A 15,566-nucleotide genomic window follows, 5' to 3' on the forward strand; every position below is an offset into this window, starting at 1 on the left:
GAGTCATGGACTCCTGTGTGGCCCTCTCCAGGCTCCACCAAAGTGCATTTTCCCTGCACCGTCCATTTACATAAGAAGTCGGCACTTTGTAACCGAGATTTAGTAGAATTCCACGAGGGCCAATTATATGGGATATGTTCGATTGTACATACATTGTACATACATAATGACAGGTGGGAAAAGTTGACGGATCATGGGTCGATTTGGGGAGGGAAGTTCGCCCTCAAATTTGGGGCCAAGCCACCCTGCAAGGCTCTCGATGGTGCTTGCATGTACTCGAGACTTGTTACTTAACTGCTGGAGACTGGGAGGAGTGGTGAATGGGGCGAAGAGGGTTCAGGGTGGTGTACTGGGGACTTGGTGGGCTTCAATTGGAGGCTGTGGATGGGCCGTCGACTGGAGAATCGGAATGCAAGTGGTCGGTCTAGATCTGCCGATCGTGTAGTCTCCGCACTCGATTGGTCGTAAACGAGATGGAGGACGAGCCGAAGAGAAAAAGGAAAATGGGTTTAGTCTTTTGAAAATGTACAGTAGAGTTAAAAAAGACGGGTGACTATAGTTTATGTAAATGAACCGGAAAGAGGAAGAATAGGCGTGATGCTTAAGATCTGGGCCTGACCCTGGCCTGACCCGCTGTTTCAGTACCAAGTGTTCTCTCTCGTGTCTAGACCGCCCAATCTTGAACCCGCCCAAACCGCCATTTCCCCCTCGAAAATCCCATCCCCAACTCTCCCCTCCTGGTCTTCCCCTCTCCTTCCTCTCGACTTTACAACCCTCGTCCTTCCATGCACCTTTTCGGTCCTCCGAAAATCATGGTTGCCGTCCTCCCCAGATAAAGAGAAAGAGAGAGAGAGAGATCGCGAGACCTTCGCATATTCCACCAATCCCTTATGGACTATGTCCGAGTCCCCCAAGCCCGATGTCCATAACTCCGCCCACCCTCGTCCCGCCATGACCTTCCCCTCCTGCAAGTCGGAATGCCTCACCGATGGATTCACGACGGTACACGACGACGGAGACACACAGTTTGACGCGTCCGCCCGGTGCTGGAACGATGTTGCCCAGACCGCCGCCATTGAGCAGCTAGTGGCTCTCAAACAGGGGTTAAGAGCCTTGGATACCGAGCTGTTCTGGAAACGGCTCATGGAGGATATCACCTCCATCACCAAGGCTCAATATGGCTTTGTCGCTCGCCGAGTACATGGAGGCGAGCCCATGCCTGAACTGGGCGGACGCCGGCCGTCCCTCTTCGGAGCGGTCTTTTACTACGATGACGGGTACCAGAATGTCGGACTCCAACGAAATCGATATTTCGCCGGCGGAAACCCACTGCTACATATGGACCATGAACGACCATGTCTGATCCCGGAAAACCTCAAATCCCTCGTCTCATTCGGTGACGACCAACTTCCCTTCCCCGCCGACGCGTACCTGGCGATTCCACTCTTCTCCGCTGGCAAATGCCTGGCGCATCTCGGGTTGATGTGGTCCAAGGACGGTGTACGTAGTCGAAACTTATCTTGGTCATTCCTCGAAATGATTCTACACTCCTTGGAGGGTCTGATCGTGCAGCGACTCTTGCTGGACGAAGTCTTTCCAGATCACGAGACCACCCAATTCCCGACTCTCGACTCTCCCACTTGTCTCGATCCCGGACACGACCATATTCGAGACTCCTCCCATTTCACCGCTCACCCTCTCAAACCCTTCGCCAAAAGTCTATCCCATGAGCTACGAACTCCAATGCAAGGTGTAGTCGGCATGCTGGACGTTATGCATGCCACCGTGCGGGAGGCCATGGAAAGCAAGACCCCGGTCAAATCAGGCGGCATTTTTCAGGCCCTCAAAGAGGGTATTGAGATGGTTCAGGACAGCGCACGGCGCGCTGTGGAGGCGGCCGACAACGTCGTTCATGCGTATGATCTCAATATGCAGGTTCCCAAAACACCCCAACGGGAGCGGGAAAACGGACTTCTCGACCCAGGTTTTGCCACCGATTCTACCGAGAGCCGTCCCAGTGTCTTTATTGAAGGAAGCAACATCGCCGTAAACCCATATAAACGACGACGCAGCCTTCCTCTGGATATGAACACTCGTCCAGCCCGAAAGCAGAGACTCCGGGCAGCATCCTCCCGACAAGAGCTTTCTCCACGCAGCGAGGAAGTTAAAAACGCCGTCCACGAGAGTGATCAGATCGTTCATGCTACTCCAGCCCGTCAAATTGAAGCAGTAATGGCCAACATGGTGGATCCCCGTCCTTCAATTGCAGTTCGACGATCAGCACCTCATCTTCTCCTCGAGGGGATCAACATGAACATGCGAGGCCCAGCCCTCCGATTCACGAAACTTCGCGACTTGCTCCGTTTGGTGATTAATGAGTCTCTGCATGTCGGTGGCCGACCGGACTCGGCAACCAGCCAGGCGACTGCGTTTGGCGAAAAGATTGAAATTCGGTCCCGGTCCTCGAACGGTGAGATCTTCACCAAGATTGTGGACTGGTCCGTTGACCCCGCATTGCCCGACACCCTTCTTGCAGACGACCGAGATCTGGCCAAGTTGATCTCCTGCGTCTTTTTGAACGCTATCAAATTTACGAATAACGGCACTATTACTGTCTGTGCTACCGTCGACTCTCGAACCAGTGACGTCCTGATCCTCGTCCGGGATACTGGCCCAGGCATTCCCGAGGCATTTTTGCCCAACCTGTTCAAGCCCTTCGCCCGCGAAGATGCATCTACCACCCGCAGCAAGGACGGCCTCGGTCTCGGTCTGCTGGTAGCCAAGGGCCTTTCACGGAAGATGGGCGGTGATTTGATTTGCGTGCGCTCCTCGACCACGGGACCCGATCATGGTTCTGAGTTCCAGATCCGAGTACCTGTCAACCAACGTGAAGCATACAACTGGCCCGGAACCCCCAGCGAGAGAAAGATGACACCTCCAATTATCACCGATCACACCCGACACGGAAGTGGAAGTAGTTTCATCTGGGAGCCCACCTCCTTTTCATCTCCCCCGGTTGCTCAGAATCAACAAATGCAGCAACCCACCCCAAGCACTGGTGATGAAAGTACATCTCAGAGCTCCACTCCGCCGCGGACAATAACCCAGACCCGGTTCAAGCAGCCTCTGGGACATACTCATGATAAAAAGCTTGGCGAGAAATATCCTCTCCGGTTCCTCGTCGCTGAAGATAATCGGATCAACCGCCGTGTGCTGGTGCACATGCTACGCAAGTTGGGGTACCGGGATGTCCTCGAGGCGGCCGATGGCAAAGAAGCCGTGCAAATCGTGCAAGACATCCTATCTGCTTCGTCCTCTGCTGATAACTCTCCAACGGTTGAACCCGGCCCATCGACACAGCCATCTACCCCAGAGATGAAGCCCATTGACATTGTCTTGATGGACCTATGGATGCCCGAAATGGATGGCTATGAGGCAACCTCTCGCATTCTTCAGATGGTGGATGACCACCAAAGCCAATGCTCGAGTGCCGACGATGACCCTCGCCGGATGAGCATCACAACCAACTCCGATGTCGACATGGATGCTGTTTCCAGTCCGATTCGCGCGCATCGTCCGCCTACCGTGCTGGCCGTCAGTGCGGATGTCTCCGACGAGGCGTTGAACCGTGCCTCCAAAGTAGGCATCAAGGGTTACATGACGAAGCCTTATAAACTATCTGACTTGGAACGTTTGATCCTTGGATTCTGCGGTCCTATGGAGACAGTCGTGGCGACTGCATGAAAGATTTTCTAGCAGTGTCACTCAACCTCGCCCAGAGAACGACCATCGTTCTTCTTATGTCGCTTGATCTACCTCTTCCTTTGATAAGGAACTTGGTATAATCCCGTCGAGGTAATAAGAGGAACCTCCTGGTGTCCTTTTTTGTCTTTTCTCGACCTATTTTCACTTCTTGGCCATGCCTTATACCATATTGTGGACATTTCCACCCCTACCCATTTTATTACCCCTTTGCCTTGGACATAATGAATCATGACCCCCAAACAAAAATCAATATCATATCATCAATGAAAATTATTTCTGCACATGATTCCTTCCAATTCGTGATCTACTCTACATCAACTCGATTTAGTAAAGTAAAAGGACTTGAAACAATGGAAAGAAAAGCTGTTCATTACATCCATTATCAAAATCGACATCGCTCTGACCATGCAGCTCTCAGCACTCCACCACCCTCCATTTTATTCCACGAAATGTAGGCTTCTAACACTTGGTAGCTGGAACATAGGTATGGCCCCCTTTAGACCAACTAGCAGTAGTCCAAGAGAAACGGCCATCATCCAGCTACACATCCATCCCAACCCAGAAAAGAAAACAACCCCCACACTCAAGAAAAAGAAACCCAAAGATCAATATCCGCATAAACTGGGCGTGTGTGTGTGGTACAAAGAGACTCGAAGCAAGAATGCAAGGCTTATAGAAAGGGGCTTTAGAAAAGAACTTGTGTCAAATGTGGGAGATTCCAATCGACATCCACACCGTTTAGGTCAACTTCTGCTTGATGAAGAATGACCGCAGATGGGACAGTTGCCAGGCACAGGCCGCAGATAGGATGGCCAATTGGATCATGGTCCAGCGAACGACGCGGGAGTTGGTGGTCTCGGATTGATCGCGGAACTCAGCCTCACGCTCCTGTAGAAAGTAAGAATGATAAGTATTAAGCGTTTGAGAAAGTGCAAATGGAAGCATAGCGTTGCCTATCGCCCAGGAAAGGTGATAGGTGATCGGGTCCGGGGCTAGGGGGAGCTTACCCGCTGGTACACCTGCTCACGACGAATATCATGCAAACGACCATTCAAATCGCGCACACGCTGCACAATATCCTTCATCTTATCCTTATCCTCAGTCTCGATCTTGCTCGTCTCGCCAATGGCAATGTCGAGCGTGACCCTGACGGCGCTCTGACCATTAGACATCCAGCCCGAGGTCGAAACGTCGGTTTCGGCCATGAAGCAGATACGGTGTTGGCCGGCGTCTGCGGCGGAGAAGGTGAAGCGGCCGGAGTGGTTCTCGCGCTTGTTGACGACGCGGTGGTCATTGTCGAAGGTCTCGTCGACGGTGATTTGGACCTTGAGGTTGTGGTCGACCGCGTAGGTGTTGGTGTTGGGGTTGATTACTTCGGTGGAGAATTTGCCTATATTGTAGGAGGTTATGGGTTAGTAAGGTCGCTCTTTGTGAATATCTCTCCGTTTCTCTCCGGTCGTAGCCTCATAGGAAGGTTTGCATACCTGCTACCAGGGTGTCCTTGGGGAGATCCTCGAAGAAGCACTTTGTTTGGCGGCCATCAACGTAAAAGTACAGGGCGTTGGCGGGGACAAGAAGAGAGAAGATAGAGAAGAGAGCCAGAACGGCAGCGAGCCATGACGGCGAAGATGCCTGGTAAGCCATGGCTGGATAGGATTTGAGCAATTGAAAGGAACGCTGCTGCGGTCAACTTGTCAACAGGCGGAGTGTTGACCATCTGGCACCATCGCGGCCCCACACCGCCTGCTACTTTCGTGGACCCTCCCTTGGCCAGAAGCCGCGTTTGATTTTCATCTCTTGACTATTTCATCATCGGCCAGCGTATACATCTGAGGAGGCAAGGTTTATTTGTTTGCCTTGCCTTGGTACGCGATCTTATATTTTACATCGACTCTTTTCGCACCAGAAGGCCTGCTTGAGCCATCATGGCCGCCGCCTCGGATGTTCGCGACATGCTGGACTTGCCCGCTGAGGGCCAGCCCAGACCGGCGAAGAAGCAGAAAGTTGTCGAGAAGCGACCAGGTTCGTGTGGAATGGATTTATCTGTCGTTTGAGCCGTGTCTAATCTGGTATGCAGAGGGAATCACCCGCGAACTGTACGCGCTTCTTGGTGAACGTGCGCCACCAATCGCGATCAACGAGAACAAATACAAGGGGCGACCCAAGTTTATGAACAAGCTGCGAGTGCGCAAATGGTATGCACTGTATCCACTGTGAGGAGACGTGATGGAAGCTAATTTTGACTCTTTATAGGTGCATGACGCCCTTCGCGAACAAGGCCAGGTCCGACGGCCTGGTCTTGAACCACTGGCAACGAGAACACGAGTCGACTCGACCACCCGCGCCCGAACCAAATCAGATGGAACTGGATGGGGCAAAGGAAGAAGGCAAAGAAGAGACAAAGCCGACGGAGCAGGAATATGCATTCGCCAAGTACAACATCAAGGCCCGCGTACCCCGTCAATACACGGACGAAGAGTACAACCGACATCTGAAGAGCGACGACTGGAGTCGGGAAGAGACAGACTACTTGATGAATCTCGTTACCGAATATGATCTACGCTGGGTGATCATTGCAGACCGCTACGACTACCAACGACATCTGGACTTGGAGCCCGACGCCAACGCGATCGTGCCAGCCAAGCAATACCGAACGATGGAGCAGATGAAATCCCGGTTCTACTACATCGCCGCCACAATGCTGGCAATCGAGCACCCGCCCTCCGAGATGTCCGAAGCCGAATTCGCCCTGCACGAACAAATGTTGAAGTATGACCCAGACCGTGAGCGAGACCGTAAGGACCTCGCCGCTCTCCAGCTCAACCGCACCGCCGACGAAGTGCGCGAGGAAGCCATGCTACTCGAAGAGTTGAAGCGCATCACAAGCAATGAGCAAAACTTCATCACCGAACGTCGCGAACTCTACTCCCGCCTCGAAGTCCCCATCAGCGTCGGCAACACCGCCATGTACCAGTCCAGCCAAGGTCTCTCCCAACTCCTCCAAACCCTCCTCCAAGCCGACAAGAGCAAGAAGCGCCGCTCCATCCTCGGCCCCGAAGGCGCCATCCCCAGTCCAGTCGGCCAAACTCCCACACAAGCCACCGCCCTAGGCCGCGCCGAAACACCCAGCACAACCGCAGCTACAAAGGATACCAAGAAAGGCCCAGCTGCCCCACAGGCCCAACCCGCCGTACGCACCCTCACTCCAGCCGAGGAAGCCCGCTACGGCGTCCAACACCACGAACGTCTCTCAGGAGGCGTCCAATTCCGCAGCGACCGCGCCCAGAAACTCACCCAGGCCAAGTCGAACGTACAAACTCAAAAACTGGCCAGCGCCCTGGCCGAGCTCGAAATCCCCGTGCGCCTGTTCATGCCTACCGAGCGCGTGTGCAAGGACTTTGAGAAACTCATTCAATCCGTTAACTTACTCCTGGACGCGCGCAAGGTCGCTGAAAAGGTCGAGAGTGAAATCCGTGTCTTGGAAGCTGCCAAGGCTGAGCGTGAGCGTAAGAATGCTCCCGAGACGGGCAAGGATCCTGAGCATCCGGAGGTGAAGACTGAGGCGGATGATGGTGCGAATGGTGTTTTAGGGTCTACTGCTGCAAACGCGACTGAGGCCCCCGCTGAGGGCGAGACTGGCCAAGCAAAGGCTGGTGAAGCTGCAGCTGATACTACCGCTACGGAGACGCCCGTCAAGGAAGATGGGAATCACAAGCGGTCCGCTAGTGTTTTGAGCAGTGTTAGTGACAAGAGCTCGAAACGTCAGCGGCGCTAAAGTGGTTGCTTGTCTTTGCAATTTTCTCGCAATTTATGCTTCTGTATCATAACTCGGCGCTGGACTCGGGATACCTCTGTACGATTAATGACATTTTGGGGAGTTGTATTTTTAATTAACAGTTTGATTGCTCCCCTATCGGTTAACAATAACATATAACCCATTGCGTAGTCCTTCTCAGTATGAATAGAGCCTGCAGACTCACACTCCGTATACCCAGTTCCTCCCAAACGAACGCCCATCACCGATCATCTGTCGTAACAAGGTCCCACAGCATTCGACTAGTCCGACTAGCCCATCGACTCCCCTCAAAGGATCCGGGCATGTCAAGACATTCCTGGTACATGCTCGCCAGTTCCTCCACATTAGTACCGATACTCTTAGTTGAATTTTCTCGCTCCAGGCTATTGGAGCTATAGCCCTGGTATAGACCCTGCGATATCTGCGATACCTCTTGTTGGTGTGGATTTGAGTAACGCTTGCTGACCCTATACTTGGACAGCCTGCGGACCCAATTTGCACCTCGAGCATTGCTTGGACGTAAGAAACGAGCTACGTCCTCGGCGTTGAAGTCGTGCTCTATGCCGAGATAATCTGGGTCAATGTCCACTGCATTGTGGTCCGACATGGAAACATGTCGCTCTTTTCCCTGACGAATTGAGTTCTGTATCGCAGCTCTCCGGCCTCTTTTGTTCTTTGAGCTCTGTGGATTTGAATTCAACGATTGGCTGAGGCGAGGCGAGCGGTGCACAGCAGTATCTGAGTGTTGGCCGGAGGTCTGTGGGACGTGACAATGTTCGGATTGAGCCATTGAAGGAATCTCAACTGCATGAAGACTTCTTGTGCTTCGCTTCCCCGATATCACGGATCCGCCATCGTGTTCACGGCTATACCGACCTGCTAGGATGGCTCGAAGGTAAGAGGGCTCCGGAAACTCATTGCTGACTTTATCGGAACTCCGTAATTTGGGAATAGTTGCTGGGGCAGGCTCAGAGCGGTTTGCATGGTAGGTGGCTGATTTACACTGTGATTCCGGGGTGTTTGGGGCAGTTGCAGGCATCAGATCGGTTCTTCTCATTTGATCTTGACAGACATATCCTCCTTGAAGATTTGGAATGCTCATTGCCGCTCCTGCTTTCTGCTCTCGTGCTTGTTGCAGTCTGGGATTGCCATCTTCGTGCTGCTGATACCGTGCCGCTTCGTCGTCTGGCACTGGATTATATCCATAGCCGACTCGCCGGCCGCCAGACATCCAACCCACGCTGACTTTGCGAGGTGCACTTGTTCCATGCACCTCTTTCGACGCAATATGTCCGTGGGAATCCGGTGGAGCCTCGTTGTCGCAGTGCTCACGGAACTTGCTACCAATAGCGCCACTCGCAAGAGGTGAACCATTTTGTGGGTTCAGATCCTCGGCTGACACATTGTACCTGCTACCAGGGACCATACCAGCCTGTTGCTCTGCATCAGGTGCGAGCGAATGGGAGCTAGGCGATGCATTGGCTGACAAACAACTTGGCTGGCGAGAGTAATATGACGATGCTTGTTGGTGGTGATAGGCCGGAACTTGTGGACTGTTTCCAGAGGTGATTGAAGTGGTCGATCTCAGTGCAATCGGCATATTCTCCTGTGAAGCGTTCATAAAGGGCCCGTATCTGTTGTTACAAATCAATTCCGCGATCGATGGGTTGCAAGACATGGGCGCAGAAGATGCAGATTGGGAAGCGAGCCGATAAGAAATGCGCATATCTTCCAGATGAACTGATTCATTGTCCATCAAAAACACGCCCGAGTCAGTCCGCTGTCGTCTTTTGGCAACGACAAGGTCCGGGGGCTGGTTCGACAGTGGGTTTGAAGAAGCCATTCCGTGCTTGTGACTGCTCATGCCCATGCTTTGACTGGTTGTTAAATGTTTCTGACCATTCCCACCTCGAATGTAGTCGAGGGCATGAGAAGGTCCGGTGCCCGAGCCATTGCCTCGTTGACTGGTCGAGTTCAGATCAAACATGGACTTTGCCGAGATCATACCGTGCTTTTGGTCACCTTCCAAAGATACAGCATGATTGACTTTTTGGTACGGACCGCGGTGGCTTCTGAGGGTACTAGGTGGGGTTTGTATAAACCGCATCCCATAGACCGACTCGGGAGGCTCGGGAATATCGTCACCCATGCCGATGGCCCAACGTTCAGAGTCCTGCTGTTCCTGACTCCGTTCAATCAAGCCACTCAGCTCCATCCGACGGCGGGCACGGTGTGCGGGAGAGTCTATGAGTTCCCGTCTAGGAGTGGAAATGAACTGCGCGTCACTGTCATATCGACTTTCGCTCATCAAGCTGCTGCCATAGCCTCCCAATGTGGCAAGCGCGGTAGCCGGTTTTAAAGCAGATCTTGACGACTTGCGAGGGAATGGAAACATGAACTTGCTTGGCTCATGGTGAGCGCTGGATGCTCTGGACTCGCGAGAGAATCGGCGGCGAATGATGCGCGAGATGCTCTCAGGGTGGTATTTCGAGTGCGGAGACGGTGAATGGTTTGGTGCAGGATATGGGCCTGTGGCTTGTTAGAATGGTTTTTTCCAGTTCAATGACATGGAGCTTCGAAGGGAAAGATCGATTGTCTCGTACCTCGAGTCCGGTGCCACTGGGCCTCTAGATCACAGGCGTGGGTGGCTTGGTTTGATCGAGCCACGTCCGAGGGGGAAGCAGGCCGCGGCTTTCGCCATGGGGGACAGTGGAGAAACATGATATGTCTGTTGTAGTGGATGAATATGTGGTATCTTGAGGATTGAATTTATTTAGGACTGTATATTTGTTTGAGCTGGAGGCGACCGGGTCTTCCCGTTAAGGCAGGAACGACCCTGCCGGGTCTTGTCATACACATTGGCCATTGTATGGAAGACAAGGAAGGAACAATAGTTGTCAACGGGCTACAGAATGCGGAATGAATTTCGCAAGCTCATCGGGATCGAAGCTTTGACTTGGTACCAGCATGGCAGCGGGCATGGCAGTATGCATCGTGCATCGTGCATGTTGGCAGATGTGTCATACTGGCCTTTTCCTTGTCAGCAGATGAATAAAGCCCTCGGGATGAAACAATTGCTTTGATTTTGGGAGAATCCTACAGAGTAGAAATATCCAGCCCATGCTTGCTTAGATTCTATGACACATCAGGTAATTTCTTGTTGATTCATGTGAATAATACATCACAGTCATTGAATTGGGACGGATTAAGGTTTTCATCCGGTCTCGTTCGCCCTGCGACCGACTTTCTGCCGATTTGGGATGTGGACAGCTTGTCATTTAGCTGGTGGTCAGCATTGGAGATCATGGAAACCATTGATAATTATTAGGTCCTAGGTGCCTAACTGAATTCTCGAGGTTGATAATGGTCTTGTAGTGCTATCCATGAGGTCTATGTAGGTAGAGATATATCCTCGCCCAAGTAGACTAGCTACCCAGTCTTACCACCGATAAAGTTCTGGTTTTACATTTTCCTGACCTTCCTAGACCCAATTGACACCTCACCATCGAGAGATACTTTTTCCAAGTCCATGGAGTATCTCTGACCTGCAATTGGCGCGATTCTGCTGTATCCTGCACGAGCAGAAGAGACCATTGACCGGGATCCAAAAGGTGGCTTCCGGCTGACCCCGCTGATGAGCAAGTTGACTCGTTGGCCTTTTCTCAAGCGGTGTAGTTGTTGAGATAGGAGTTCATACTCAATTCAATTATTTTGGTTTCTAGCTTCTACAGCTTCTAGTAGAATAATATTTAGTCCCTTCTACTACTAACTACTCCATCCTTAACCCCTCTAGTTAAAAAAAAAAACAGGCTTATCGTGTTATCGCCCCGTGGTCGAATGGCGTGATCTCCGCCGATCACGGAGACTGGAGTCCCCTGAGTATTGTATTTACCGTATGGACGTTGATAGTGGGGTTACCTTGACATCGGAATTACCATACTTACCGCCCCCTCGGGAATGGTTCCCCGACCGACCTAGACTCCGGAGTACCGATTTTCCCAGTCACGATAGTGAATGCACGTCCCCGATGGCGTATTCTCCCCCGTACTTCTTGGTAATACTTTTAGTACTAAATGTAACACTACCGTACCACCAGTACTGTAATCTTACCAGGTTAAACGCATCTCTGCCCCTCCATCCCGTTGGGGTTTAGGCCCGCTTCCCCTCCCTCCATTTTTCTTCTCAGCTTTTCCCTCCTTCTCTTCTTCTTTCTTTCTTTTCTCTCTTCAAAGGCAATTGGGTTCTTTTGCATCATCCATCTTTCTTGAGATCCCGCCTTAACCCCCTTTTCCCCTTCATTTTCACACACATCCGTCAGAATGGTTCAATCGTATGTTTTCCTTGCTCTCAAACTCCCATTGTTATTGACTCATTTGCTGACCTTTTCCTCCTCCAGCGCCGTTCTCGGTTTCCCCCGTATGGGTCGGGTCCGTGACCTGAAGAAGGCCACTGAGGCCTACTGGGGTGGCAAGTCCACTCGTGATGAGCTCCTCGCTGAGGGCAAGCGTCTCCGTGCTGAGCACTGGGCTCTGATCAAGAAGGCTGGTGTCGACTCTATCCCCAGCAACGACTTTGCCTTCTACGGTAAGCAACCCCTTTCCCAATGCCAATTGAAACCAAGGATCCCGTTCTAATATCCCACATAGACCAGGTTCTCGACCACATCCAGCTCTTCGGCGTTGTCCCTGAGCGTTACTCCAAGTACAAGCTCCACCCCCTCGACGAGTACTTCGCCATGGGTCGTGGTCTCCAGAAGGAGGGCGTTGATGTCCCCGCCCTGGAGATGGTCAAGTGGTTCGACTCCAACTACCACTACGTCAAGCCTACCCTGCAGGACAACCAGGTCTTCACCCTCGCTGCTGAGCCCAAGCCCGTCGCCGATTTCCTTGAGGCCAAGGCTCAGGGTATCATCACCCGCCCCGTCATTCTGGGTCCCGTCTCCTTCCTCACTCTCGGAAAGGCCGACCGTGGCCAGTCCGTCGACCCCATTGACAAGCTGAACGACCTCCTGCCCCTCTACGTTGACCTTCTCGCCCAGCTGAAGGCTGCCGGTGCCGAGGATGTCCAGATTGATGAGCCCGTCCTCGTCTTCGACCTGGCCCCCAAGTCCAAGGCTGCCTTCAAGCCCGCCTATGAGGTCCTCGGCAACCTGGGTGACAAGGCTCCCCGTCTGACCCTTACCACCTACTTCGGTGACATTGTCCACAACATCGATGTTCTCTCTTCCCTCCAGAACCTGCACGCCATCCACGTCGACCTTGTCCGCAACCCCGAGCAGCTCGACGCCGTCGTTGCTGCCCTTGGCCCCAAGCAGACCCTGTCCGCCGGTGTTGTCGACGGTCGTAACATCTGGAAGACCAACTTCAAGAACGCTATTGAGAAGGTCGAGGCCGCCATCCAGAAGCTCGGCCAGGACCGCGTTGTCGTTGCCACCTCCAGCTCCCTCCTCCACACTCCCCACACTCTCGAGTCCGAGAAGAAGCTCGACCCTGAGATCCGTGACTGGTTCAGCTTCGCTGTTGAGAAGCTGACTGAGGTTGCTGTCATTGCCAAGGCCGTCACCCAGGGCCCCGCCTCCGTCAGCGCTGAGCTCGAGGCCAACGCTAAGTCCATGCACTCCCGTGCCACCTCTTCCCGCACCAACGACCCCGCTGTCAAGGCTCGCCAGGCTGCCGTCACCCCCGAGATGCACAACCGCAACTCTCCCTTCGCCACCCGTATTGCCGAGCAGAACAAGACCATCAAGCTCCCCCTCTTCCCCACCACCACCATCGGTTCCTTCCCCCAGACCCAGAACATCCGTGTTACCCGTAACAAGTTCACCAAGGGTGAGATCACCGCTGAGGAGTACGAGAAGTTCATCGAGCAGGAGATCCGTGACGTCGTCAAGTTGCAGGAGGACCTTGACCTTGACGTTCTCGTCCACGGTGAGCCCGAGCGTAACGACATGGTTCAGTACTTCGGTGAGCGCCTCAACGGCTATGCCTTCACCACCATGGCCTGGGTCCAGTCCTACGGTTCCCGCTGCGTCCGCCCTCCCATCGTTGTCGGTGACATCTCTCGTCCCGCTCCTATGACCGTTAAGGAGTCCAAGTTCGCTGTCTCCATCTCCTCCAAGCCCATGAAGGGCATGCTCACTGGTCCCATCACCTGCCTGCGGTGGTCCTTCCCCCGTGATGACGTTCACCAGTCCGTCCAGGCTCAGCAGCTCGCTCTCGCTCTCCGTGACGAGGTTGCTGACCTCGAGGCTGCCGGTGTTGCCGTCATCCAGGTCGACGAGCCCGCCCTCCGTGAGGGTCTGCCCCTCCGCAAGGGCGTTGAGCGCGATGCCTACGTGAAGTGGGCCGTCGATGCCTTCAAGCTCTCCACTGCTGTTGCCCGCGATGAGACTCAGATCCACTCTCACTTCTGCTACTCTGAGTTCCAGGACTTCTTCCACGCCATTGCTGCCCTTGACACCGATGTCCTCTCCATCGAGAACAGCAAGTCTGATGCCAAGCTCCTCAAGGTCTTCATCGACGAGAAGTTCGGTGCTCAGATCGGACCCGGTGTCTTCGATATCCACGTAAGTTTACTCTGCTGATTGTCTTCCGCACTGAATCTTGCTAATGCCTTCATCTAGTCTCCCCGTGTCCCCAGCGAGCAGGAGATGAAGGACCGCATCGAGGAGATGCTCCAGTTCCTCCGCCCCGAGCAGCTTTGGATTAACCCGGACTGTGGCCTCAAGACTCGAAAGGAAAACGAGGCTTTCGGTCAGCTGAAGTCTATGGTTGCCGCCGCCAAGTTCTACCGTGCGAAGTTCGCCCAGTAAATGCTGAGGGCTTCCCATTTTCTTTTACCTCACTTCCTATAATGTGTTAATCTACGGAGGCGGCTCTCTCAACCCGGCCGTCTCCAGCACGGGAGGTTTTATTTGGTTTGTTTTATTTATGTGATGAGTTTATGACGATGATACCAAAAGTTCAACATACGGGTTTCAACGGTTTTGTGGATTAGAGGGCACCAAAAAGCGGGTTTACGGAGTTTCAACATGACTAACGATTTCAACATGGGTGCCGCCAATTTAGGTGCCAATTATTTCAACAATTGCTTTGTTCTCCCGTCCTTGCGAAGCAGTTGCTGTCGCTTGGACCTTGGAGAATGAGGAACCTTTTTTTCGTGTGTAGAATTAGCTGTGAATATACTTCTTTTTCTATGCAATAATGTGTTTTCTTGTAGAGATTGGATAACATTAGTTGGGTTGATGTATGGTTTGTAAAATCCAAACCAGCTTGCAGGTTTGTTAATCAGGGATGTGAACAATGGCCAGTAAGTCGTTATCCGCCTATTTCAGGAAGTATGCCTTGCCTGCCATATTTATAGGTCCGATAGTTCTCAGTGATAGTCAACCTACCCATCCTTCTCTGGCTAGCCTGCTCTTATTAGAAAGCTGGATGATTTTGTTAATGGAGAGGAGATACAATGCAACAGTTAACCCACGGAATTACCTGGATTTAATTGATTCCTAGTATAATTGGCACCATTTCTCTACAATACTACTTGGTTATCTCCATAGGAAAGGAGCCATAGGAGCCGCGAAGGATGAGACATACAAGGCATTACTCGGCAAAACGTACCAAAAAGGTTGATCATTTCCATATTTTCCGTTCCTTGCCATGCATCAACCGGAGGATCCTTGTACTTTGGTCTATATGGTTGTGTTACGTGTCGTTCGGGGCGGACGATAAACGCCAGTTGCTCAAAACCCATAATTAGTCAGTTTATCGACTTTGCCCTGATGCCTTCTTCTTTAGGCCAGGGTGACGCTATTACTATAGTACCGATTTGACTATCCCCTTCCTTGTCCTTTGTCTTCTCTTTTATCTTCTGTAGGTTATGTGAATTCTGCCGGACTTTCTGCCTTAGAAAATTAGTTTTAAGCAATTGGCGCTTATCATCCACCTACCTACTAGTGCCACTATTTATGCATACACGAGAACGGCTGAGAAGTAGCGGGAAATAAATC

The 15,566-nt window shown here is 52.4% G+C and overlaps 5 protein-coding genes across 5 annotated transcripts; 3 read left to right on the forward strand and 2 right to left on the reverse strand.

Annotated features, from left to right (window-relative positions):
* Nucleotides 1-897: 897 nt before the first annotated feature.
* On the forward strand, nt 898-3,744 carry N7496_008100 (ATP-binding response regulator; the record flags this gene model as incomplete). The annotated part of the gene is made up of 1 exon (XM_056701019.1): nt 898-3,744. One exon carries the CDS (start codon nt 898-900, stop codon nt 3,742-3,744), a length of 2,847 nt encoding a protein of 948 aa, XP_056553082.1.
* Nucleotides 3,745-4,503: 759 nt separating this feature from the next.
* N7496_008101 (p24 family protein) lies at nt 4,504-5,409 on the reverse strand (the record flags this gene model as incomplete). The annotated part of the gene is made up of 3 exons (XM_056701020.1): nt 4,504-4,653; nt 4,773-5,155; nt 5,250-5,409. The coding sequence occupies 3 exons, from the start codon at nt 5,407-5,409 to the stop codon at nt 4,504-4,506; spliced, it is 693 nt and encodes a 230-aa protein (XP_056553083.1).
* Nucleotides 5,410-5,690: 281 nt separating this feature from the next.
* On the forward strand, nt 5,691-7,540 carry N7496_008102 (SANT/Myb-like DNA-binding domain-containing protein; the record flags this gene model as incomplete). The annotated part of the gene is made up of 3 exons (XM_056701021.1): nt 5,691-5,787; nt 5,843-5,960; nt 6,019-7,540. 3 exons carry the CDS (start codon nt 5,691-5,693, stop codon nt 7,538-7,540), a joined length of 1,737 nt encoding a protein of 578 aa, XP_056553084.1.
* A 241-nt stretch (nt 7,541-7,781) lies between these two features.
* Nucleotides 7,782-10,282, reverse strand: N7496_008103 (uncharacterized protein; the record flags this gene model as incomplete). Its single annotated transcript, XM_056701022.1, has 2 exons — nt 7,782-10,090; nt 10,165-10,282. 2 exons carry the CDS (start codon nt 10,280-10,282, stop codon nt 7,782-7,784), a joined length of 2,427 nt encoding a protein of 808 aa, XP_056553085.1.
* Nucleotides 10,283-11,880: 1,598 nt separating this feature from the next.
* On the forward strand, nt 11,881-14,372 carry N7496_008104 (5-methyltetrahydropteroyltriglutamate--homocysteine S-methyltransferase; the record flags this gene model as incomplete). Its single annotated transcript, XM_056701023.1, has 4 exons — nt 11,881-11,891; nt 11,958-12,145; nt 12,208-14,126; nt 14,184-14,372. 4 exons carry the CDS (start codon nt 11,881-11,883, stop codon nt 14,370-14,372), a joined length of 2,307 nt encoding a protein of 768 aa, XP_056553086.1.
* Between the last annotated feature and the right edge of the window lie 1,194 nt (nt 14,373-15,566).

The sequence above is a fragment of the Penicillium cataractarum genome (genome assembly GCF_028827025.1).
Source record: "Penicillium cataractarum strain IBT 29864 chromosome Unknown utg000007l, whole genome shotgun sequence".
In the NCBI taxonomy this organism is placed as follows: Eukaryota; Fungi; Ascomycota; class Eurotiomycetes; order Eurotiales; family Aspergillaceae; genus Penicillium; species Penicillium cataractarum.